Source organism: Cryptomeria japonica, chromosome 9 (assembly GCF_030272615.1).
Source record: "Cryptomeria japonica chromosome 9, Sugi_1.0, whole genome shotgun sequence".
Lineage (NCBI taxonomy): Eukaryota > Viridiplantae > Streptophyta > Pinopsida > Cupressales > Cupressaceae > Cryptomeria > Cryptomeria japonica.
This window is the reverse complement of record NC_081413.1, coordinates 140,099,381-140,125,596: the sequence shown is the minus strand read 5'-3', so window position 1 is coordinate 140,125,596 and position 26,216 is coordinate 140,099,381. Positions and strand designations below refer to the sequence as shown.

General features: G+C 35.4%; 1 protein-coding gene across 3 annotated transcripts in view; it reads right to left on the bottom strand.

Annotated features, from left to right (window-relative positions):
• Positions 1–26,216, bottom strand: part of LOC131060230 (kinesin-like protein KIN-7L) — a 142,449-nt gene that overhangs the window by 49,422 nt on the left and 66,811 nt on the right. For all 3 annotated transcript variants that reach the window (XM_057993403.2, XM_057993404.2, XM_057993405.2), the window contains 2 exons: positions 20,837–20,926; positions 2,277–2,414 (listed from right to left, as the gene is read on the bottom strand). In XM_057993403.2, coding sequence (XP_057849386.2) covers positions 2,277–2,414; positions 20,837–20,926 — 228 coding nt within the window. The remainder of the gene's footprint in view (positions 1–2,276; positions 2,415–20,836; positions 20,927–26,216) is intronic.

The window sequence follows — 26,216 nt, the reverse complement described above, 5'->3', positions numbered from 1 at the left end:
TATCACTCGAAGAAAAGGGGACATTACATCTTCTTCCAGCTGCTTAGATGTGTGACTTGTGTCGTCAGTGATTTTGTTATAGAAATCATAGTATGACTGTTTTTCGGTAAATGGATTTTCTGCTGCAATGGTTGTTCTTTATTGTTCTCTGCAAATTCTTCTTGCTTTAGCTGAATAAAGAAAAGTACAAATTTTTGAAGACCCACAATCTTCTTTACATTGATAAATACGGTTTATCTGATTGCCCACTAACTAATATTTAAATTCCCTTCCCATTCATGAATCCAATTTAGAATGAAGAGTAGACAGAATTAAGTCTGATTTTGAGAGAGAGATTCATATCAGTAATTTTTTTGTAAATAGATAATTTGAGTATTAAAAATATTTATGATCATGAAGCTTTTAAGGTTTTTGAAGCGCAACTTTATGTGGAGTGTATTTACACTTACAAATTAGACACATTTTAGTCATTGAATTTTTAATTTTGATTATGATATTTTTAGCATAATGGTTAAAAACACAAGTAGATTGATTAGTAGACTTTTTAAACTATAAAGATTAAAAGAAAATGGAGTTACAAATTTGGATATAGGTTGGGATGGATGATGGGTTGACTTGATTTTGGATGTGGATTAGGATGGAATGGACGCTGGTTGATTTCATATCAAATAATTTTAGGTCATTTAAGAAAGCTCATATATTGTTTCAATGTATTGATATTTTAATCATTGAGGGAGGAGATTGGCCGTAAGACCCCAGTTTTATTTTCTACTTCATACATTTTCTATCAATTAATTATATATATCCCATCTCAAGATATTTCTCAGCGTATTTTACATAAATATTTTTAAATATAGGTATGCTAGTTTAAGAACCTTACATAACTAGAAATATTTTGCCCTTGGCATCCTCATAATGGGATTAAGTGGGCAGTTTCTCAGTGTTCAAATTATGACTCCATGACTGTACAAAGTGGAAGAGAGTAGAGGCAAAGGACAAAAAATATGTACATCACATTCAATACTGGTAAATTTTATGTGTCAAGCACAATCAACGCTGTTACAATATTTGCTAAATAAAGAAATAGGCTGGCAGAAATGTGTGCATCGAGCTATTTATGTACTATTGATTGAACTGCAACCCATTCATCAATGAAGAGCTGAGTTTAGCATGAAGTAGAACAACTAATGACAGCAGCAGGTGCAAGAAAATGGAAGGAAGGTGGTAAGGGTAAGGGTAAAAGGAAGTTGCAGGCAGAAATTAATGAGGCAGAGAATATCGTTGGTGGAGGAAAACCAGACATGGAGAGGACAGCTAGGAGATTTTTCTGATTATATTGTGCACAAGCTCAAGAATCCTTGCATGTGGATTTGGACGTTGAGGCTCTCGGATTTGGCAATGGAGGTGGACAAGGACAATGGAGTGGAGATTCACGAGCTCATGAGGAAGATATTATTGGAACTAGAACAGTCCATCAGCCAACACAATGTCTTCGATGTAACACAATCCCTTTTGAGTGTGTCCTTACTCTCATTGGTAATTCGCAAATTGATGCTTCATGAGGATATGGAGGGCATGAGGATATGGAGGGCATTCAGGAGTGGGAAGAGGCGCACTTGGATTGTTATTTTGGACAAACTTCATACAATATTTCAGAACCAAGACAACCTCTTTAATTGATTTAAGATATTGGGTAACATCCTTCATGTTCAGCTTCACACTACTCTTGAGGTAGAAGAGATTAAGTGATGTGGAAAGGCCAAGCTCATGGAGGCCTACAATGAGCTTTAACATCCCATCTTCAGATACAGCTGGCAGGAGCAAAGGTTTAATCCTTTTTGTGTCATCTATAGTACCAATGTAGATAGTAGCTATTTGTATTAGCAATAGGTTGTATGGAAGGTAATGGATATGCTGTTAAATATGTAAGTTTTTTTTAATTTATAACCATAAGGAAAACTTTTCTTAGGTCTGCTGTTGGGCTACAGCTTATGGGTGGTGTTGACAGGTTAATCTGTCTTTTCTTATGAATTGACCCGGTGAACATCGAGTTGCCAGAATCCAAGTTGCAACGATCTAATTTTGTAGCTCCTAGTTGCCTAACCTAGATATTTTTAGCAAAAACAAATATTGTGCCTCTAGGCAACAGCAAATTCTTCCAGCTTACATATATTGAGGAAAATATCTGGTCTGTTGATGTCCAAGGGTGGAAGGGTATGGTGTATCTTATCTCTTGCAATGTACAATTAGAACAAAAAGTAAAAATCAGTGCTGACCTGAAAAAATGATGACGATCCCTTTTGATCTTCTTTGCAATTCGGTGTAACTTCACCCAGCTTCCGTGAAATTTCTTCAAGATCAGAGACTACCATCTTTAGTTCATCATTCAACATAAGTTGACTTTCAAGACATTTCTACAGTTCAAAAATAGGACAAGTTAAATACAATACAAAACTAGGCAATGAATAAGCACAACTACCTATATAATTTATGCCAGTAAGAAGAGCCTAATCAAAAATTTCAATTATATCATGAACATCAATGTGTCATGTATTAGAGAGCCAAAAAAATGTAATTATAATATTACTGTAAATTACAAACAATGCAACAAAAACATGGATGTAGTACCCTCCTGATGTCTCGAATGAGTTAATAAACCAGAAACAGACAAGAAAAAGTGAGAATACGTCAAAGGCATAGCAAATTCCATGTACAAAAAAGGATATGACAATAAAGTAAATATCTAGCGCAGTGGTGTAGTCAATATTCTCTCATATAACCTTAAAGGAAGAGCTGACAAGATGCTACAAATATAATCCAATAGAAACCCACTTAGAAAATTCAAACGTGTAAAGATCTCTTATTATAGCTCAGAAAATTATGCACAGAAGTAGATGCTGATTAAACACATTAAAAGATTAGAAAATTAGACTATACACCCTAGAATGGAAAACCTTTAAATGAAACATTCAACCAATGCACCAGTCTTCAGCCTTGTATTGTAAAATCATCAGAGCTATGCAATCAGGCCGATCAATGTACTATCAAAATGCATTAAACATGGTACCTCTATACCATCCATATTTCATTCAACTTGTGTTCTTCTTCCTTCCAAGTTATTTTATCATTGGAAACATTTCTCTTCTATACCAACCCATTAGTGCATTAAAATTTTAATGTTGATCTTGTGCCAGCATATCTCTATATCGCCAAAGCATTTGGGCCATTGACAGTCACTACATATGAGGAATTAATAAAGAAAAGTATCAATTTGACTTTGGACAGTTCAGCACAAAAAGAAGTGTGGACTGTTGTTTTTCCTTATCTTAATTTTGCATTGACCACAAGGCGCATAAAAAATTACAGCATGCCTTAAACCTTCTATTTAATAAACTGATGTTAAGTATAATAAATGAGACCATACAATAGACATTTGCTAAAACAAAGTATAAACGCATTTTTCCTGTATCACCCTGGACCTCATATTTTGATATTACAAAACTGGGATTCTTTCATTGGCATGCATTAGATTCATCCCAAAAGTTCAAAAGAGACGAAGGGAGCCATTCAAGCAGACCCTTATGTTTGAGATTCTTTCAATCACCTTCCCACACTGGTTCTATGTGGGACAAAGCGATTGGAGCTGTCTACCTGCCCATGGGTTTCTAGGCTGTGACTCACTAATCCATAGCATGAGCTCTATAATGTCCCCTACTTGACCTATTTCAATATACTAAAATTGATTGATATTCTTCAATTAGTTATTAACAAGTTCTTATTTATTTTCGTCATTAGATGATTAATTTCATTATTCATAGTTTTTAATATAGATATCAGACCCTGCAACTACTTCAGTTTTAAGGGAGAACGGTCTATGCATGTTACCAAAGCGCTTGGAGACCAAATACAATAGGTTCCCTCAAAGTTTACATATCCAAGCCCTTACCTATCTTGGGTCCATACCCTCAAGGCTTATGGGTCGCTGATCCCCACCCTATCTTGGGACTTAACCTATTGCTTTGATTTAGACTGCCGCTCTTTGGAACATCTCATTCCCATCTTCTCAAATACTGACAGTAATAACATGATTTAGACTATAAGTATACTAATTTCTTATGTATTATAAATATATGTGAAATTAAGTATGACTGCCATACATATTGCAGTCCATATTAATATTACTATTAATTCTGCATAAGAACGTTATCAGGTTTCGTATATTAAGCATACCTACTCAGCTCATCCCCATGCATACCACCAAGAACAAAGATTTTACTGCGTGTAGCTTAATAACAGTTCTGATATTATCAATCCATGGTGCTGTTATTGGATGCTTTGATTCTTTTCTTTTATATCTCTCAATGTGAGGGAGAGGTCACACCTCTTCATCATGCATGCCCTTTGGCAAGAGACACACCCTTTCACCATTAGCATCTTTTGAAACAGTGCAACTCTTCATTATTTCTGCCCTTTGAAAGGGACACAACCTTTCATAATCAGATCTGCACTTCTCATTTTTCAAATTCTTGCCCCCTCAAATGAGTTTTTCTTCTCCCTTTTATATCTCACGTTTAAGGGAGTCATAACTTTTCATTTCATGCCTTTTGACCTTTCATTAACTTTAATCAAATTTTAATTATATTTAATTATATTCTTTTATATTTTTATTTTTATTTTTATATTTATTCTTTTGTATTTTAATTTTATTATTATTTATTATTAAATTATATTTCAAAGTAGGGACATTATAAGCTCATAAGCTAATGTAGCTTCCACCTTGCGTGTTTTACCTCTTGATTGCCTACTTAAGTTCTAAATTGCCTTGTTGCACTCATCAACCAGATTTTTACAGGGATAGGAAGTTTTACATTGGCCTAGACCCTAAAATGTTTACGAAAAATGTTTGTGAGCTGTTGGAGATACTCATTTCCCCTGTCCATATCAGTTGTCAATTTGTTCACTCTACCAGAGCAAGAATTTGGGGAACATCACCTCCAAAATTTTAGTCGGGTTGTGTTGACGTGTATTTTGTACACTATCAAACACAGAATAAAATACCCAAGGGTACCTTATCCTCTCTTGAATAAAGCCTCCGAATGCTGAAGATGTCGCGAAAAGGTTCAATCGGGATGACTTCAAGGTTTTTCGTTGTAGGATCTCTACGTGTGGATAAGCTCTCTGTGGTATGATGTGATTTGTTGGAATCACAAGGGGACTTACATTTGATGATTGAATGTCTGATCTGCTTTGAATATTGCTGGAACACAGGCTCTTACTAGCTTTGATTTAAGAAAAAGAAAAAAGATGAGGGCAAGGAAAGGATCTAATCCTAACACTAAGAATGTAAGAGCAATGAATGATCTTTGATGAAATTCTAACTAAGTCTTGTTTTGACATCGTTGGACCATCTCCACAAGGTTAGTGCGATCTTCGAAGGAAAGCTTTATGATGTTCAAATCATCACTGTAGGCATAGACACCATCAGGTTGATGCATATCAATGAAGAAGCGACAATTGAAGTTAAGCTTAAGCTGAATGATTCCAGTTGACTACACAAGGCAAGTCTGCAATCAACAAACTGCTAGTAGTATGGATATACGAATTCCACCATCAATCAAGCACATTTATTCCACTCATCTAATAACACGAAATCAAATACGAGAAGTATAGAGACCATGCAAATTGTCGAATCGACCCATAAATTTCACCATTTCTTCAATGAAGTTACAAGTCTTTTACAACAACATCTTGGCAACAATCTTTGCCTTCTCTCTCTACTCTACTCTAATTGCTATTCTATCAACTGCTAATCACCTTCTAACTACTCTCTATTCACTAACTCTATTCTATTGCTTTCTATCTATTGCTTTCTATCTATTCCCTTTACAAAATGAAGAGTCGGGGCTTATATAGTGCCCACAATACAATTCGATGGCTGAGATCAATTCGAGATCAATGGCCAAGATTTTACAATGAAAACCCTAATTAGGGTTTGTTACAACCATTACATAACATTTAATGCTCGACCAATGAAATAATTGTATTGCTTGGACACATGTCCTCTCTGGAAAATTCCACCAATGGATAGCCGGGGTAAGTACATTGATGTTTGTGCTACCTTCTATGAGTTAGGTACATTGAATCTGGACATTGTTGAGGTGGACCAATCCGACTGGAGGAGTGATGACTAGGATGCCACCTCGTCTGACACTTGTAGCTTGGTAGATATTCAATTTGACGTTGTTGAGAAGCTATCTTTAATTCGTTCTTGAGAAGCTATCTTTAATTAACTCTTCTGAAATTATCTACTTCTTCAATGAACCCTTGTTCTAACTCCTTTTGTCCTTGATTTGCAAGATGATTGATGTACCTCACCTTGGAATGTTGGATTGGAAGAGGTCGCCCTTGTTGATGTTTGATCGAAGAAAGCCATCCTTGTAGATGCTAGACTAGAGGAGGTCGCCCTTATCCTTGCTTGATCTTCTTGGAGGAGACCGTCCTTGATTTGGCTTGATTTTCCTTGAGGAGAGCCTTCCGACTTGTAGATCTTTCGAGCTTGGGAGTCGCCATCTTGATACCTACACAACATTTCACAATTAATAATATATCTTGAAGTGTAGAAATTAGGATTCAAAAGGAAGATTTGAGATTTTAATTAGGAAACTTCATGATAAATCTTGAGTTATCATTTCCTAATTAACCATGTAATTTTCAAAAACTTGAAGTTCAAAATTCAAAATCTCAACATTGGGACTAGGATGATCTCGCCATACCTCCACTTGAGAATTAATTCTCAAAAATGATGCAAAAATAGGGTGAATTTTGGCTAGGTGAAATATAGATCAAAGTCCTTCCTTTAGCAAAATGCGCCTCCTTTAATCTTCTCAAGCATCAATTCCACCACCTTTAGTCTTCAACACTTAAGATAATTCGCTCCAAATAGGCTAGCTTTCGCACCTCCTTCCTTGCTCCTCAAATCGCATTGAAATAATGAATGAATGATTAAAATTGCTCAAAACACCCCTACTATATAGGGCACTCACCACTTCATCTCTCCATAGGCCGACTTGGCAAAATAGGCCAAAAAAATAAATAAATTTGCAAAAACAAGAGGCCGACCTAATAAAATAATAAAACATGATACCTCAAGCGCCCCATTTTCAATTTTAATTTAATAAAAATTAATTTTAAATGCCTTAATAATAAAAAAATCGATTTTTTTGAGGCTCAAAATTAATTTATTAAATGCCATGCGCCTTTATTAAATGCCAATTTAATTTAAATTTTTTCAAATATTTTGAAATTGGTGATTTTGGCATTTCATGCGATTTGGAGGACATCAACGTTGGGATATGGCAAAAAATAAAGAATGCACATGTTAAGCGCTCTGGTCCCTTGGAGAGGGACAGGAGCACTTTTTCATTTTTAGGCTAAGATTCTCAATTTTTTAAAGTCAAACCTTTGTTCACCATGCTTTAGAAGTTCTTTCCTATCTCACACAACTTTGCCTTAGCATAATCTCGGAGAGAATTTGTTGTTTTCATAAAAAGTGCTCTGGTCCTTCAGTGAGGGACGAGAGCATGTTTGAATCCATGTGCAAATTCTTGATCACATTAATCTTCAATTTACCCTCAAGGCGTAGAATATCACATTTCACTCCATCTTGAGCCTTGGTAATAAAAATATCCTTTCAAAATGCAAGGTAAATGGTCATATTTGAAAAAAGCGCTCTGGTCCCTTGGTGAGGGATGGGAGCACTTTTTGCAAGTTGTCGTCAAAATTTGCAACTCTCGCATCTCAATTCCACTTCAAGGCATTTTAAACACTTTTTCAAACTTGCGCCTTGGCCTCAATTTGTCCAAAATTGGCGAGAAAGGCGAGATAACATGTTAAGTGCTCTGGTCCTTCAGTGAGGGACGGGAGCACTTCACCTTGGTCCCTTGGTGAGGGACGGGAGCACTTTTTCAATTTCAAGCTTATCTGTCCTTTGCTAGCTTCCCAAATTATCTTCAATGGGCTAATCATGTCCTCTTCCATTCATTTCAATCACAAGCTTGCCTTGGCCTTGCAGGAGATTCACACCTTTTGGAAAATCGCTCTGGTCCCTTGGAGAGGGACGAGAGCACTTTTTGTAAAATCGCTTTGGCCCCTTGGAGAGGGACGGGAGCACTTTTTGCATCTTGGTGTATTTCTTTGTTCTTTTAAAAGTTCAATCGCGTCCAAGGCATAAAACATCATTAGTCCTTCCCATCCAAGTCAAGTTTTGCCATAAAATATCAAACAAAGAGGAGAAACTTGAAAAAGTGGCATGGTCCTTCAGTGAGGGACGGGAGCACTTTTTGTCATTTGGGTTGATTTACTCCTTCGTGAACTGCTTAAATTATATTCAATGGACAAAACCTGCTTCCCTTAACTTCTTCAAATCATAAAATCACTTTAATCTTGCAAAGATAGTGCGAATTTGAAATTCAGTGCTCCGGTCCTTCAGTGAGGGACGGAAGCACTTTTTGCCCTCTAAGCCAAATTGTCTCACTTTTCACCTCGAAATTCCTTCGCTAGGGAAGATTTCATCTTACTTCATGCTATGAATAGAAGTTAATGTCCAATAAAGGTCTAAAATTGTGCATATAAAGAAAAGTGCTCTGGTCCGTCAGTGAGGGACGGGAGCACTTTTTACCTTCTAGGCAAAAACTTCATCATTTTATTGTTTTCAATCAAGTCTGGATGCTTTATCATGTTCGTTTCGTCCTTCACCAAGCCATTGATGTTTCGATTTGACCAAACAAGGCCAGGAATGGCTCAAATAAGTCTTTTCGCCCTGGTCCCTCAGTGAGGCACGGGAGCACTTTGCCTTGGTCCCTTGGAGAGGGACGGGACCACTTTTTCCTTCAACCTTCAAAATTCACCATTTTTGTGCCTTCAAAATCTTCAAAAGTATCAAGTCATGTCCAATTATCATTCCGGAAGACCCTGCACAAAACAAAATAGAAAAGTCAGTGACAAATATGCATAAAATAACATTTGTGCTCTGGTCCCTTGGAGAGGGACGGGAGCACTTTTGTCCTTTCTGGCTAAAATATTCAAAATTTAGGTCTCCAATCATTTCACAAGGCAGAGTTAGGTCATCATCAAGGTCAGGAATCAGTTAGCAAGCCCTCGCAAAATAAGAAATTGCACTTAGAATGAAATTCGCCCTGGTCCCTTGGAGAGGGACAGGAGCACTTTTGCTGTTTCAAGTATCATCTTGCCTCCGAAAAATGATCAAAATTTACCTAGGCAAGAATACACAATTTCATCTTCAAAATGCTAACACTTAGACAAAATTTGAATTTTCCCTCAAAAACCCTGACTAGACCTAACCTAGGACCTATCTGACCTCCTGACAGACTCACCTTACTTCAATAATCAATCCTTGGAAGGATGCTTAATAACTTTCAAAATTTGACTGGACTCAGCTTGATAAACATCCAAAAGAAACCCCTAAGGTTTAGCCCTAGCCCAAACAGACAACTCACTCATTCAAAACCCTAAAAGCAGAGAGAAGAACAGGCAAAACAAAAGCGAAAAGAGGGGGTCCTCATTTAAATGGGGCGATGTGTGAAAACGTCACAACAGGTTGTTAATGCCTCCAGATTGTTAATAGATTTAACTCTCTAGAGATACTTGTGTCATATCTAGGAGTGAGGATAAACTACCTATTCCTCCCTGGGTTTAAATAGGATTAGGGCTTCTACTGAAGCTCTTACAATCTCAGCTATATTCATTCCAGCTCTTACTATCTCTACTACACTCGTTCCAGGATTGCTACTTACAAAACCATATGGGGTAAAGGCAGGGCCACCTTGAATAAGGGGTGTAGTCACATAAATATGTCCACTTAATTAAATGAATATTTAGTATTTATTTGATTATTTAACCATCAATCAATAATTAATTAAATTAATATATTTAATTAATTCATCTTAACCCTCTTCTCCTATTAATTAAATTAATTATTCAATTTATTTGATTTAATTCACTTAACCAAATTCAAACCATTAATTAAATAAATAAATCATATTTATTTAATTAAATCTTCTCACATTTAAATAAATTAATATTTATTTAAATTCCCCCAAAATCCCACCTCTCACATTTAAATAAATTAACATTTATTTAAATCACCTTTATCCTCTACCCACTTGTATTTTCCTACAAATGCAAGTTGCACGACTATTTTAAATAAATTATTTATTTAAATCATTTTTATCCTCCACCCACTTGTATTTTCCTACAAATGCAACTGGCACAACTATTTTAAATAAATCATTTATTTAAATCACCTTTATCCTCCACCCAATTGTTTATTTAAAATCCTATTTATCCTTACCCACTTGAAACCTTTAATGGTTTCCCTTAAAGTCTTCAAACTTAATGGCTTCTTTTTAGAGTCTTCTCAAGCCTTTAATGGTTTTCCTTAAAGTCTTCAAACTCAATGGCCTCCTTCTATAGTCTTCTTAGGCCTTTAATGGTTTCCCTTAAAGTCTTCAAACTTAATGGCTTCCCTTGAAGTCTTCTTAAAACTTTAATGGTTTCCCTTAAATCTTCAAATTTAATGGCTTCCTTCTAGAGTCTTCTCAAACCTTTAATGGTTTCCCTTAAAGTCTTCAAGCATTTAATTCTTTATCTTCCTTTTTTCTCATTTAAATACATTAATATTTATTTGAATATTTACCCAATGCAAATTACACCATTTAATTGAAACAAATGATTTTATTTTAATTGAAAATCCCAAAATTCCTCCCACTTGCATTCTCCTACAAAACCCACTTGCAATCCTAACCCCCTTCTAGATTCTTCTAACCCCTTCCAAATTAGCCTAATCCATCCCCTAAATATTGTCACATTCCTAAGCAACTTGAAGTCACTTCTCAAAGCCCTCAAAGTCTTTAAAAGGCATTTAAGGCTTTAAGTCTTCAAATGGTTAACCTCTAAAGTCTTCCAAACCATTAAAGGCTCTTACATAACCATTTATGGTTAACTCACCTTTTACCTTTGGTTAGAGACTTTCCTCTAACTTAACCATCCTTTTGACTCATGGGTCTCTTCAAAGCATTTATTTCTTTGACTGGGGTAACCATCATGTCCCCTCAAGCATTTAATGCTCCTTATCTCTCCTCTCAAGCCTCCTCATGGTGACACTTGTCAACATGGGATTGAGTTGAAAGTCTCACATGGATTGAATATCTTTCAATCCTAACCCTTGTTAAAATTGTTCAATCTTAACCCTTCATTTCCCCATTTCTTCTATAAATAGAACCCTTCTCCTCAAGCAAAAGAGGAAGCATTAGAGCATTGTTGTTATACTGGCATTAGCATAGAGCTTTTTCATAGCGTCACTATCTACACTTGCATAGCATTTGTTTATCATATTCAACCATTTTGAATCTCCATATGGCATCCATGGCTAGTGCTAAAAGCTGAGAGCTATACTCATGTGGAACTTGGAGAGGAGAGGAACAAGGGAGGAGCAACTATGAGCATCTTGATTAGCTATTTTATTCTATGTTTATATGCTTCCTATTTCATGCTTAATATCTCTCTTGATATGCCTGTTTAGGATAATTTTTTGTTGCTAACACTAACGTTTGTTTCTTGTGCTCTTGTGTGTGTTGCCATCAAACAGATTTTCTAATCCTTTTTGCATAGCATCAAGGGGTATATCAAATGGGCTTCTATTCCCAATGCTCTCAGAAAGTGTTGCTCAGAAAAATTCATTGTAGGTCCCTGCATATCTGCCATAGAGAAAACCTTAGTAGCCTGACGACGTTACAAAGGTGGGATATCTCTACTCACTTTTCCACTATTTGATTGACACAAATTTATTCGCCTAATCATATCATAATCAGATTAAATCTCTCCATTGTAATTTTTTCATTGTGTTGTCTACCCTGCTATTTTAACAATCTATAGGGCGAGGTCTCTCATGAATGGTGTCCGAGCAGGGCCTCTCTCGTGAATGGTGTCCTTAATCTGGGCAAATATGCTATAAATGTACTACTAGATCTTCCCAAGACTAGGACTAGTGAAATTTTAAAATTTGATGATACAAAAAACAGACAATGCAAAACGTTTGATGTCTATTTGAAATTCTAGACAAGGGGTCATAAAAATGTTTAGAAGACATTTGAAGAACAGCAAAAATGTCCTAGAAGTACAAAATTAAATGATAACCACAGAATTCAGAACACACTACACAACTTATAATAAGTAATAATTTCAGTTGTCAAATAATTAATCCCAACTAGAGCCTTCCATACATTAATAAAAAGAATCATTCCTCAAAAAAATGCACGTTTTTTAATAAATTCAATTCATTCAAAACCACAATGAGACAATGAACCATTAACTCATTTTGATCAGCCGTTTTGTCACATACCGTGACTGAAGTTCACATGAATAAAACGGGCAGAACAAAATTAGACAAAAAACATGTCATTGACAAAGCAAAGATTCTATGTCCATGCCCAAATTTTCTAAATGGCAGTAGGCCAAAAAATGAGCATTTGGATAGTTGTGAAGACAAGGGCAATGGATATTAGAATGTTGTGAACACAATGGGATGTGCAGCCCATTAATTATTATTCAATTTTAAAGCTGGGATATTTCTTGTTTTTAGGTTTTTTAAAATGTGTACCTTTTAATTTTTGTTTGTTGTGTTGAATTTGATTTACATGGAGGAAATCCTAGTGCCACAAGGATGTAATAATCTGGACCAATTTCTCAACCAAATTTTTGCAATTTTACCAAGTTCTACATCTGGGTATTTTTGTTGAATAATCTGTAATAGGATGGTCTGAATGTGTGTGCAACTTGTTTTGAATTGTTTTATAGTTACGCATCAAACCATCATCTTCCCAAACTGATATAATTCATTCGTTCAAAAGAATTTCATGGCACTCCAATCACATGGTATAATGCATTTATTGTTTCACATTGCTTCTATAGAACATAAACAGAGATTTTTCAGCAGAAAACTTAATATTACTAATTCAAGTGCTGAGTTGGACTGAACATAAATTCACAACAGCCTTAGCTTCTATGGCAGCATTAAAGGAGAGTTGCAACTCATTCTTTGGCAATTTCAGCCCTTGGTTGACTCTTTAAAATTGCCATGTCACCTCCAAGGATGTATGGCAGGTCTTTTCCCTATGCCACAGCAACTTGGAATGGGGTACAGTAAGCTTAGGGGACTTGATTCACTATTAAGTACTGCTATTGACTCTTTGACCAGCCTTTGAAGGCTATGCTCAGATTTGTAGATGCAACATTGGACTTTTGCAAAGTCCCTAAACCTTTCTTATTGCACCGATTCTTCCTTTTGCCTGAAATTAATATGGCACAGCTTGGCACATTTGGTACAGCAACCCAAGGGAAGATTGAAACTATTGTTTGAATGTCTTTTTGACTCCTATGACTTTCTTGGTAGCTGGATCGAACTTTATCTTAAAACTTTTAAGCCTTCAATCGAAAATTTCATTCCCTACTTGAAAGCTAACAATAGTACAACCCTTCTTGGTATGAACATATGGGACGGTCGGGGAAGTAGCTCAACATAAATAAAATACTTGATTTTCAACCCAGTTTTTTACTAACCCCCACTGTACTGATGTTTATGAATCCTTCTACCTCTGATACAGATTAAATTGACAAATTTATTTTTGTAGGAAAAGCTTCCATAAATTTGTATAAGATATACAAAAGTAAGAAACTGCAAAAAAATCCCTTATTACTGTGATAAAATGCACCTCTGAACTCTTAAGGACTTCACCTAACTTGGGTCAACAGGGTTTTCATCCAATCAACCAATAAAAAACCCAATAGTTTTCATCCTAGGGTTTGTTGAACCAAAAGCACAAGCTCTCGAAGCTCTCCAACAAAATAACAAATCAAAAATCCAGTGCTTTTTGACTCTCATCTCTTTTATATCCAATCTTTGAAAGAAATAGTTTCTTTTCTTTTCTTTTATTTAATTTTGCTGCTCATAAAGTGATTCACTTTATTAATTTTCCATCAACATAAAATAAAATGACTTGATTAAAATAGCAAAGTTTCAAATTTAAGTTAATTAATTATAAATAATCCTCGAAAACTTAAGTCTATTTAAAATTTAATAAATTAATTATCCACTTAAAATACCCCACTTAACCTATACAAATAAAATAGGCTAACAGTCTCTGATAAATCACTCATTGAAAGAAGGGGACATTATAAAGGATGGCAATGATGATAGCTTATTCTCATGTGGTCCCCATCAAATTTGATTTCCATGGAGGAAATCCTAAAAATTTGGAAAAAATGACCAAAGAAGGAACATAATCCCCATCCCAAGACATACCACATGCTTACAACCTTGCGAAAATCCCCTAGGATGCCTATCTAAGTAATGCGAAAAAAGATTTGACATATCTCACAATTTCTGAAAAATTATCACTAACCACATCTCCTTCACACTCTTCCCCAACTTTGTCTTAAACTGCCTCTACCTTTTCCATCCTTGAGCCATAATCATAAGTTACAAGGACTCTTGTAACTCAAGCATTCTCTCTAGTAGGATAAAGTAGGAAGCAAATCAAGTATAAACAACATTGAGAAATTCTTCCTTCACAAAGGACTGAAACAATGTCAATGACAGGTAGTGGTTGCAAATGAGCATCTACACCTGCCTTAATCCACCGCCACTTTTCTAATACACTCTATTTTTCCAATGTCTTTGATTGCATTGTTTGAAGCATGCACACAAAAGGGGGATCCAATAGATGTGCTTCTATATGGATTGAATTAATCTACCTATTTTCAACCACACATGTTGCATATATAATAGCATGCACTACATTTTGAGGAAAAACCTCCTCAATGGAAACTTGCAATATCTGAATTGAAAATCACCCTTTGTTTTCCAAAGAAATCAATTACCCTCAGAAAGTAATGTCCATGCATAAACATAACTATGATGTTGATGAGAGGCCAATGTCTAATGACCATCCACTCATCCATGATTATGCTGCAACAATGTGCTGTACATTTGGCCCTCCTCTAATTCATAAATTGGCTAACCATGAAATAACATTTTTCGAGAAGTGTGGTTCTCAATTAAGTCTTGCAAAGAGGCAAATAACTGCTACCAACATTGCCTACCTTGGCCATAGCCTCTAGATAATAAGGAGAGTGAGCAATCCAGAAAGTGTCATGTCCCCCTTCTTGAGTAACCAAAATAATTTAATAATTTAATATTCAATTGCTCGAGGTGATATTTAATAATTAGTTCAGAGTAGCAACTAAAGTGCAAAAAGAAACATTATAATAAAAGAAAGAGAAGTATTTTAGTTTGCCTAAAAAAATGTCTTTAAAAGAAAGTATAGTTGGTATGACTTTTCTACATTCCATTAGATAGATATATGCAAGCTTCTAGTTTAAACTGTGTATATTTTTTTCTGATACACACTTTGAACCAGAAGCTTGCACATATCTAATTAAAAGGAGTGTTGGGGAAGAGAAGGCATTCTTGGTATTTTCAGTTTACAAAACCCCAATGAAGAGAGCTGAGCAACAATTCAACTTTTGCCCTAGAACAAAAACCCTATTGCGAAATTGGTTTTGAGGAAAAAAAACCCCCTTAGCCAATCTTTGGTGGATTCATTCGAGATTCACAAGCGCACTTAATATGGTGATTACAAAGATTTAGCAACTGAATCTTCAAGTTAATAACTATTTTAATATTGAAGACTTTCTAGGTATTGCGTTGTAGCTCTTCCCAATTTAAGTTTTCAAAAGATAAAGACAAGAACTATTCCTTTAATACGACTGAAATTTGCAAGAGTTATGAAGCTCAAAAAACAAACAGCACATTCCAAAGTACACAACTGCCATTCTAAGACTGTCGTAGAATGTTAAAAGAGGCGTGGGAAAATTAACACGTTATCGCAGATTTATTTTTTGGGATTCCTATTATCTTTAGGACAATCAAATCCCAGCAACCAATCTTGATGATTTTTGGAACTGTTCAAAAAGTAATGGACTTCTCGTTGTACTTAATTGTCATGTGATTTTTGAGTCACGAGATACTATGTTTTGTCAGAGATAAACATGTTCCTCTTCTTACATTAGATGAAGTTGTATGTAGAGAAAACATGTTCCTCTTCTTAGACTAAATGAAGTTGAATGTTGATCTCAACAACAAAGCATTAACAAACTTGTGATAAGGCTCAAATGGCCAATGTCTATATCAATAATATAGGTCCATACAATTCACTTTGTCGTGTTCCTCCATGTAGGATAGTGGTGGGTATCCATTCCTATCATCCCAACACTTCATGGTTGTTCCTTTACCAACTTTCCAATCGATCACTTGCAACAATTACAGTACAAGCATGTGCTTTGTGATTGTAATGAATTGCAGTTACAATTATATCTATCATGTCTTTTTAGGTATCCTATACATATTTCATGTATAGGATTATCATCTAAGGAGAGGGACAGTTTTCGGAACACCTACACACTGCAATATTTTCGATCCTCAATTCTTATTGTCCTTATTCCCCTTCAAAACCATTTACGAGTAGCTGAAGTTCTTGTTCATTCCTTACCGTAGAATTTCAATGGAGATTAGCTATTTAACCTTGACTGCAAAAAGGCTTTCACGAGGAGAAAAAGGCATATAGGTGCAGCTAGCACAACTGATATGAGAAGCTAGTCATGGACAGAGAAAGAAACTTATTTTGTGGTTCGATTTTTTATTTTGAGCATGATTCTTCTGAAAATTATCTCAAAAAGCCCAAGAATTTTGTTGTCAATCAAACTTCTTTGTACTCCAACCTTGAAAGAATTCATTTTTCCTCTATATTGAGATATTTGCAAAGGCTACACTGGATTTATTATCATTTATTTTCTAGCTTGAGTCCTGTAGATATCGTTCAAGTATTGTTTTGAATTTATAAGACCAGATATACAGAGTGTTCAGCATAAGAATTTCTCCCATGATAACAAAGAAATAAGCCCCTTTTTTTGGCAAGCCACAAAATTTCGAAAGTCGAAGGGATATCCCTTTTCCCTATATTTTGTGCATCCTCAAGACAGTTAGAGGGCAACAAAACATCGCTTGAACTGCTCTGCCTCCTTCAATTCTAAAAACTAACATCCCTGACATTTCTCTAGAAGAAATTTATGCTAACAATTAGTACATAATTTCGGCTCAGTCGATACCAAACTGTAAATATCAGTTCATGGCAGGAGCCAGAATTTTAAATAAAAACAGAAGGTCATTAAAACACAAAACCGAGTATTCTCCTTTGGAAAGTAAATGGTAAACATTAAATTTGAAGATAATGGCTAAATATTGCAACTGCACAGCTAGAGATGTAGAAGCTGTAAGTTTGTCACAGCAAGCTCTTTACTAGTATTACATTTCCTTTGAGGCCAGACACTGAAATAAGTTAAAAATTTCTCGTATACTTAGCTGCTCTCATTGTTAGACCTGTTTTCACAAGCAATTAATTTTGTAGCCTAGGAGATCACAAATTGCAAATAAGTACTATACTCTCAAACTCATTTATAAATGGAAGAAACTTTTTTCCAGATTCTTCCCAATCCTAAAAAATACATCAAGTAAAATTTAGGTTAAACAATTGCAAAAATTTAAGAGCAAATCCATTATAAGCTCGGTAATAAAATTATATGAAAGTAAATTCTATAAAAAAATTCTAAGGTGGAATTTAAATTTTAAAACAAAAGTCAATTTTGTTAATGTTTGTAGCTTCAGTAGAATGATCATTTAGAATACATATAATATATGTTGATTAATAATAATATATTATTATGTTATATTATTATATTATTATTAATCATATAAAATTTAATATTCAATATTAATCTATTATATTATTCTAAATTAATAATTGATTGATGAAACATTATAATATTGATTAAATTATTATAATTAAAGGAGAGACATGTCCGTTCAAGGACATGCCTCTCCAAAGTAATATATATAGTATAATGTTATTCAATTTGAGAACACATAGAATTCCAAGAATGCAAGTATCAGATTGAATCAGATATATACATTAAAATACATCCAATAAAAACCTGGGAAAATCAACATGGTATCAGAGCTCAGGCCTGTGAAGTTTAATTTGGAGAGGGTTGGAGAATTCAGTTTTTTCTAGAATTTACAGTCTGAAATATGCCATTGTACGGCCCTTGGTTGGCCTCAAAATGAGGACTATAATATATGGATGGAAAGATCTGTGTTACTAGTTTTCAAATATGTTTATCTCATCAAATTTGATTCAATTTTGTGCAAGATATGACGACTTTGGTGCAGGTCACTTGAAACCCTACCTAAGGTTAGCAGTTTTGGAAAAAATGTCATAACTTTTGTTTTAACCGTTGGATCTGGATATAACTTGGAGGAAATGTTTGTAATTATATTTTCTAACATCTCACCGAAGGGATTGGATAAATTTGGTAAATTGCAAAAGTTATTAACGACTATGTGTGGCAGATCATAATGAAAGTGTTGATCAAAATTATGAAAATGTTCTACATCATTCAAAGGGAATTATGATGAGAGATGATTCATGCGTGATATTTCTTATATGGGCTCACCTTATGAAAGGAAATGTTTTAAACTTAAGGACAAAAGCACAATAAAATTGAATTAAAGGGAGAAATAAATTGATGCTTATAAACGAATTGATGATTGAGACCAGATGCAGAGGGAGTCTGACATTTCAAAAGAGGACAAGAGGTTGATACAAGAACTTGAGCTTCAGAGGGAGCAGATGGTTCAGTCAACTTGTGACAATTTCGATCATAGTGATTGAGAGGGATTTTCACTATTGAAGGTGAAACAATTATGAGGTAAAACTTGATTCAATTGATTATTATACTAATGAAATCATTTAATGCCTTATGGGCCCTGTGTAAATCATAAGTGACGACTTCCAAATGATTTCCACTTGTATTTTTGAGGTTATTGGAAGGTGACGATCTTACAATAACTTGAGCTTGTGGATAGAATCGCCGACAGAGGCAATCCACATGAGAGCTCGTGGATCAATCCACGTAAGAGCTGATGGATAGAATCGCCGACTGAGGCAATCCACGTGAGAGCTCATGGATAGAATCGCCGACTGAGGCAATCCACTTAAGAGCTTGTGGATAGAATCGCCGACTGAGGCAATCCACGTGAGAGCTCATGGATAGAATCGCCGACTGAGGCAATCCACGTGAGAGCTCATGGATAGAATCACCGACTGAGGCAATCCAAATAAGAGCTTGTGGATAGAATCTCCGACTGAGGCAATCCACGTGAGAGCTCATGGATAGAATCGCCGACTGAGGCAATCCACGTAAGAGCTTGTGGATAGAATCGCCGACTGAGGCAATCCACGTGAGAGCTCATGGATAGAATCGCCGACTGAGGCAATCCACGTGAGAGCTCATGGATAGAATCGCCGACTGAGGCAATCCACACAAGAGCTTATGGATAGAATCGCCGACAGAGGCAATCCACGCAAGAGCTTGTGAATAGAATCGCCGATGGAGGCAAATTCACACCTTGAGACTATGGTCCCTTGTGATGAGCATCATATGGTTGATGCAAATACTCGATATCATAGTGAGATAATATTTTCTCTATTCCATAATTAATCTAGACTTAATGCATTTGCATTGATTTTATCTTCCCTAGCTAAGAGGGAGTGTTAATTATGTTTTGTGTAGCTATGGTGAGGGCCATAAGTGTTAATGTTTTGACATGGGAGATCACTACACATTTTGTCTGATCATCCTCCCTAGCTAAGAGGGAGTGTTAATGTTTGTAGCTTCAGTCAAATGATCATTTAGAATACATATAATATATGTTGATTAATAATAATATATTATTATATTATTATTAATCATATAAAATTTAATATTCAATATTAATCTATTATATTATTCTAAATTAATAATTGATTGATGAAACATTATAATATTGATTAAATTATTATAATTAAAGGAGAGACATGTCCGTTCAAGGACATGCCTCTCCAAAGGAATATATATAGTATAATGTTATTCAATTTGAGAACACATAGAATTCCAAGAATGCAAGTATCAGATTGAATCAGATATATACATTAAAATACATCCAATAAAAACCTGGGAAAATCAACAATTTAAGGTTTCGAACAAAAATCCATAGACTCACCCACCATTAAGTTGGCCCAATCAGCAAAGAGTTATTTTTAAAAATGCAAAAAAATATTGTATTAGTTGACCCCCTCCTTTTGATCCTCAAAATCCATAAAATTGTCAAATGAAAAACACAAGTCATAACCCACTAGAAATTTTGAAGAAGGTTCAATTATAGATAGTGTCATCTAGCTAGGATTTCCAGGTTAATAATAAGAATTTCAATCACAACAATCCACTTGCACAATACCCAACATCTAGAGAAGAAGAGAATCTTCTGGTATAATAGCAATTACAGCTAATTCAGCATAAATTTTTTACTCATAAAACAGAAATGCAATCCTTTCACCAATTTGGATCCCGTATAATTCTCGTGCATTTCAAAACAATGCATGCCATAAATTTTATTGAATGAGTAGTATTTAATAAATAACCAAAATTTTCATTTAGAAATGACTTCTGATGCTCAGGTTCTTATTGAACTGAAATAATCAAGGACAAGACCAGAAAATACCTCCAAATAGCTATTTATTTGATTTTTTATTTTTACAACACATATCTATTACATTGATTGGATTGTAATGCTTAAGAAGAAATGCATCTAATAATTAATGCATACCTCAACTTCTTGTTTATCTTGAAGGGCCTTCTCCAACTGCTCCTTTAAGCTTTCAATTTCTCCTTGGTATTCTTCAACAATGCCATGAACCTATGGGCACAACATTACAACAAATATTTCACTATTCATGTCATCAAACTTTGTCATATATTTGTTGTCATGTAAATCTAGAAAACAGAGATTTTTTCCCAAAGCCACATTCTTTTGTTTGTAAGTGCAATATAGACTTTACAATACAAACCATTCTATTTTATAAATAGTCCCAAATGACAACAGACTAAATGATATGTTATTGAATATAACAAGCTGACAAAAAAATAGTTTGCCTAGTTGGTCAGCTAAATTAATATGTGTTCTCTTGCACAATATTCGTCACTTCATCTAATTATTCTGCTTACAAATATTTGTACAGAAACACAAACTTCATCAATTACAGTTTTGACTTCTAGAAGACAAATTACTACAAGGTTAACTATTTTTCAAAGTTTCATGGAAACAAATATGTCAAATTAATAAATCACCAAATGTCCATAAACAAGACAGACAACCAACCTTGAACTAGAAAAGTCCACACACACTGTTGCGAATATAAATGATAACTTTCTACATTTAAAAAAAAAGCATTATAATCTAAAAACACTGAATTCATGTAATCAATTTCAAAACACAAAATCAAGTATTGTATATTGTGACACATAAGAATATTAAGCACTTAGGTAAAACTTGTACATAGAAATAAGAATAGCATCTTCAGATGTCTCTATTAGATCTTACATTTTTGGTAAGACTGTCAAACTATGGACATCACTTTGCAACAAACTAACATTTGCAAACATTGTACATTACAATCTGCAACATGCAACATGTTATGAGACTATAAACCCAGTATAATAATATTAAATCAATAACTATAATCACCTCGTCAAATAATCAAAGAAATATCAGCCTTGCTCCTTATGAATACAGTTATCGTAGATGGTTTACCTAGGCACTTGTGGATCTTGCTGGAGAGGTTTTCCAAGGCCACTAAAGTTGGCAGGCAATTTGCAAAGCATTGGCTCTTCCTTTGGAGACTTGAGTACCAGAAATTGTTTTAAAGATAAGTTTTTGAAACAAAGAAAGTGTAGGATAAGATTCCTCATGTGAGCTTGAGAAAGCTAACATTAAGGGGATTTCAAAGTAATAATGTCACATTCCTTGGGTCCCCCAACTCTAGTTTAAGGGGTGTGTTAGTGTAAGTAATGAATTGTGATGTGAACTCAATTTAGCCAATCCTGTTGGGAAATTGGTTTGCCAGCATCACTAGGTGTATTGCTTTAGGCCCTAAATAGCTATCATGCTGTGGTATTTATGAAACACATGTTAAGGGTATGTTTTGTACCACTAACATAGGTCCACCTTCTATCACTATTCAGATAATAGTAACAATGGTATGTCACATTAAGTTGACAAAAACTAGTAAATGACTAGTTGTGTTCAATGTCAACTATCTATAGTGGCTGCATATACATCATTATTCATCGAACTGAAATCGTGCTACTTGTTTATAGTTACTTTGAACTTCTTTCGCCTCAACATTTTCAGTGTTTCTTGTGTTCCTTTTCCCATGAGAAAGTTGTTTGAATCTAATGTTGAGACGTTGACCTAAAAATTACAATAAAACACAATTTGGTAATCCAATCTGACTCAACATGCTGTAACAAGTCAGTAATCAGCAGTACTACAGCAGCAATAATGAATTATGACAACCACAAAATCAAACACAAAACAAAGTAAAAACAATTTTAGAGAAAGAAACCTGCCACCAAAAAAACATGGAAGTTATGCCATGTTCCTCTTACAAAAAACTAAATCATAGAAATATAGAGCCACTGTTTTAAATTGCAAATAAAATTTAAAATCTATTCACCTATGGAGAACAAGTGGTTTCCAATGTTGTTTCTAGTGATGGGAACATCATTTTACCTTGGAGTGGCCATGTCAAGGAGTTTTTTTGCATAGCCAATAGAAGCTCTACAACACCGATCACCTTCGTTTCAAAAAGATAAAACATTATTCAACAAGCATGTCTTCATCCCTTGAAAACCTAGTGTTTCCAACATCAGGACATCTCCAAGACATGGGGACTTCGAGGGGGCAATCCACTGCAACCAACGCAATCGTCATTTGGACATCTAGACGACTCCCAAGTGTCTCCCAACAATATCAACCATGCCAAGACATCCCCAAGACGTTCAAAGAACTCCCAAGTGTCTCTTGACCCTTCCTAGGATGCCCGAGCGTCCCATGCAACCAAAAATTCTAGAAGCCTTTTTCTCCAAAAGAATAAAAAACTCTAATTTGATCTTTGTGCCCAAGGTCAAACCCTAATGGCCTATTGATCCACTTAGAGGGTGGGTGAAGGCTCTAAATCATAGCAACTTACAAGAGTCAATAAAGAAATCTAGGGACATGTACCCTAGGACAAACAAAAGCAAGACACCCTACAAGGAAACTCCAAAGCCCAAGGAGCAACTCAATACACCATTCCAAAGGGAGGCTCCTAGAAGAAACCAGCTAGACGAAGCAACTGGCCAAGAACTAAGAAGGAAGCAACTATGCTTCACATACAAGGAGGCATGGGAACCCAATCATAGATGAGTGGGCAAAGGAAAGATTCATTATATTGAAGTAAGAACAAATAGTGATGGGGAAGAAGATGATAGCCTAGATAGCAGTGAATCAGAGGATAAAGCTAGATCACCGTCTACGCCAAGCAAGAAGGGTAATGTTGACATGTTTTTTATGACAACGCCTAACACAGAATAAAGTTGCCTAACGATCACTTCATTCTATCTTGATCAAAGTGCGAATGTATGCTAGGATTGTCATGAGTTCAAACAATCGACTACAAAGTTCCTTTATGCTACGGACGTGACTCAGTTGGCTGATGTGATTTGCTCGTAATCCAAGTGGCCTTACATTTGGATCGTTCTTTCACCTCTTTGTTGTGGCTTGGAACTTCTTCATCGGATATTGATATTTTGTGATGCTTCTGCTTCAAATGGATTCAACCGGAATCAACTGAAACTAAAGGGGAACGGGTTAGAAGATCTAAATCTACTCCTAAGGGCAGTGCTATCAGTGGATAGTGCTCTGGTGGACAAATTCCAAATAAACTAAGCTCTGCTTAGCCAAGTATAACTACAACTCCGTAAGAACCGGTGCAATCTTCTAAGGATGTTGAAGGATTTTCACATTGAGAAAGTGCATTTGAATACACAACACGGCGCAATCCAAACAACTATTCATAATTCAACTTAGCATAAATTTAAGCGCTCAAGCCAACTTTGCACTGCATCTTATAATCAACAAGATGAAAAAAGTATGAACCATGGAAATTCATCAAACACCGTTACATTCTTCATTGAAATCAAAGTAATTTATCTAACAACTGAGAAAATAAAATTCTACTCTAAGTGAGGAAGGTGAAACCATGCAAGTTTTGAAAAATAGCTTAAGTGGACACCATCAAAGAACAATGTTTCATTGTTATTATGTCAAAAACTTATCGCAACAATTTCATATATATCTCCCTCCCCTTACAAATGAAGGGGTCACCCCTTTATATAGGCTTCAACCCTTGGCTACATGCAAAACCCTATTTAGGGTTTCTCCCTAAAAGAGTCCCCACTCATGATGCAACAAGCTCGAAATCAATAATTGATGACCCATCATGCCCATATCCAATTAATTTCACGTGCCCAAAATGGTATCCATTGTGCATTAAATGCACCACTTCTTTCAAATTCGCCCAATGCTTAATAAATGCCCCATCATCTCCTAAATACGATAGTTACATGCAAAAGATGCTTCACCACAGCATTAAGTACGACGGCCGACATGCAATGAATTAGCCGCCACCATGGTCAAATATTCCAGCAATGAATGCACCACTATGCCTTCACACGATGGCCGCATGCAAAAAGATGCTTCGTGGACTCGACATGCGTTGACCCAGCTGCCATTTGGCGAGAAAGCCCTCGAGAGAGAAAACTTTATCCATGAAGAATTTTCTTGAGATTTCGAATTTTCCTTGCCTTGGAGAAGATTTTTCATCAATTTTGCATATTTCCTATGTTTTAGGAACTTTTTCAAATTAGGGTTCCAAGGTCCATGAGAGAGAAAATTCTCACTTTGCAAAATTTGAAAAAATTTTGAAATTCGAACGACTTTTGATGCCTGAAAATGGATTTTTCAAAAAAATTCCAAAGGGGAAATTTTTTTCTCTTTTAGTTCATCCTTGATTCCTTCTTTGCCTTAGAAATTATACCTTCAATCCATTCTTGGGTATGATTTCTTCCTTGCTTGGAATTTCATCTTGAAGGAAGGAATTTCCAACACTTATTCAATTTTTTCCACTTTCCTGGAATTCTGTCTCGAAGGAATTTCCAACACTTAGTCAATTTTTTCCACTTTTCTGGAATTTTGTCCCTAAGGAATTTCCAACACTTTGCCAAATTTTCACTTCTTCCAAGAATTTTATCCTGAAGATAGGAATTTTCATCACTTAGCTAAATTTTCACTTTTCCTGGAATTTTGTCCTAAAGGAAGTAATTTCCAATACTTAGCCAGATTTTCACTTCTTCCAATAATTTTGTCATGAAGGAATTTCCAACACTTGGTGAATTTTTTACTTTTCCTACGTTTTAGGATTTTTTTCAAATTTGATTTCTAGGATTCAAATTTGATTTCTATGATCTAGGAGAGAGCCAAAAGGAAGGAATTTCCAACACTTCGTCAATTTTTTGCCTTTCCTACTTTTTAGGAATTTTCCAAATTTGAGTTCTATGATCCAGGAGAGACAAAATTCTCTTAGGCAAATTTGTCATCATCTTGAGGTTCGGGTCAACTTTCATGCCTGGAAGAGGATTTTTCATTTTTTTTCCCGAGGGGAATTTTCTTTTCCATTTCATCCTTGACTTCACATTCCCATGCCTTGGAATTCATCCCTCAATCTTGGGCACTAGAATGACCCTATGCAGGAATTTTCCTTTGGAAGGAAATTCCTTCCCTTCCCTTCTTTGGCACTCCCCTTTATCCTTGGGCACTAATTCCATACAGTGGAGGAAAGTTGACTTCGTTGATTTTTCCTTGACACCCCTATTTTGGCGCCCAACTTCATGTCTGAGCGGAATTTTGGCATGATGAAGGAAAAAGTGGTGTGGAGGAAAATTCCTCCACACACCAACTTGAGCGCTCTATCCAACAGTTGGGCACTATTTTGGCAGTGTTAAGGAAAAATGGGGGTGGAGAATAATTCCTCCACCACCCCAGTTTAGCGCCCTCTTGCACACTTGGGCGCTATTTCCACTAAGTGGAGGAAATTCCTCCATGACCT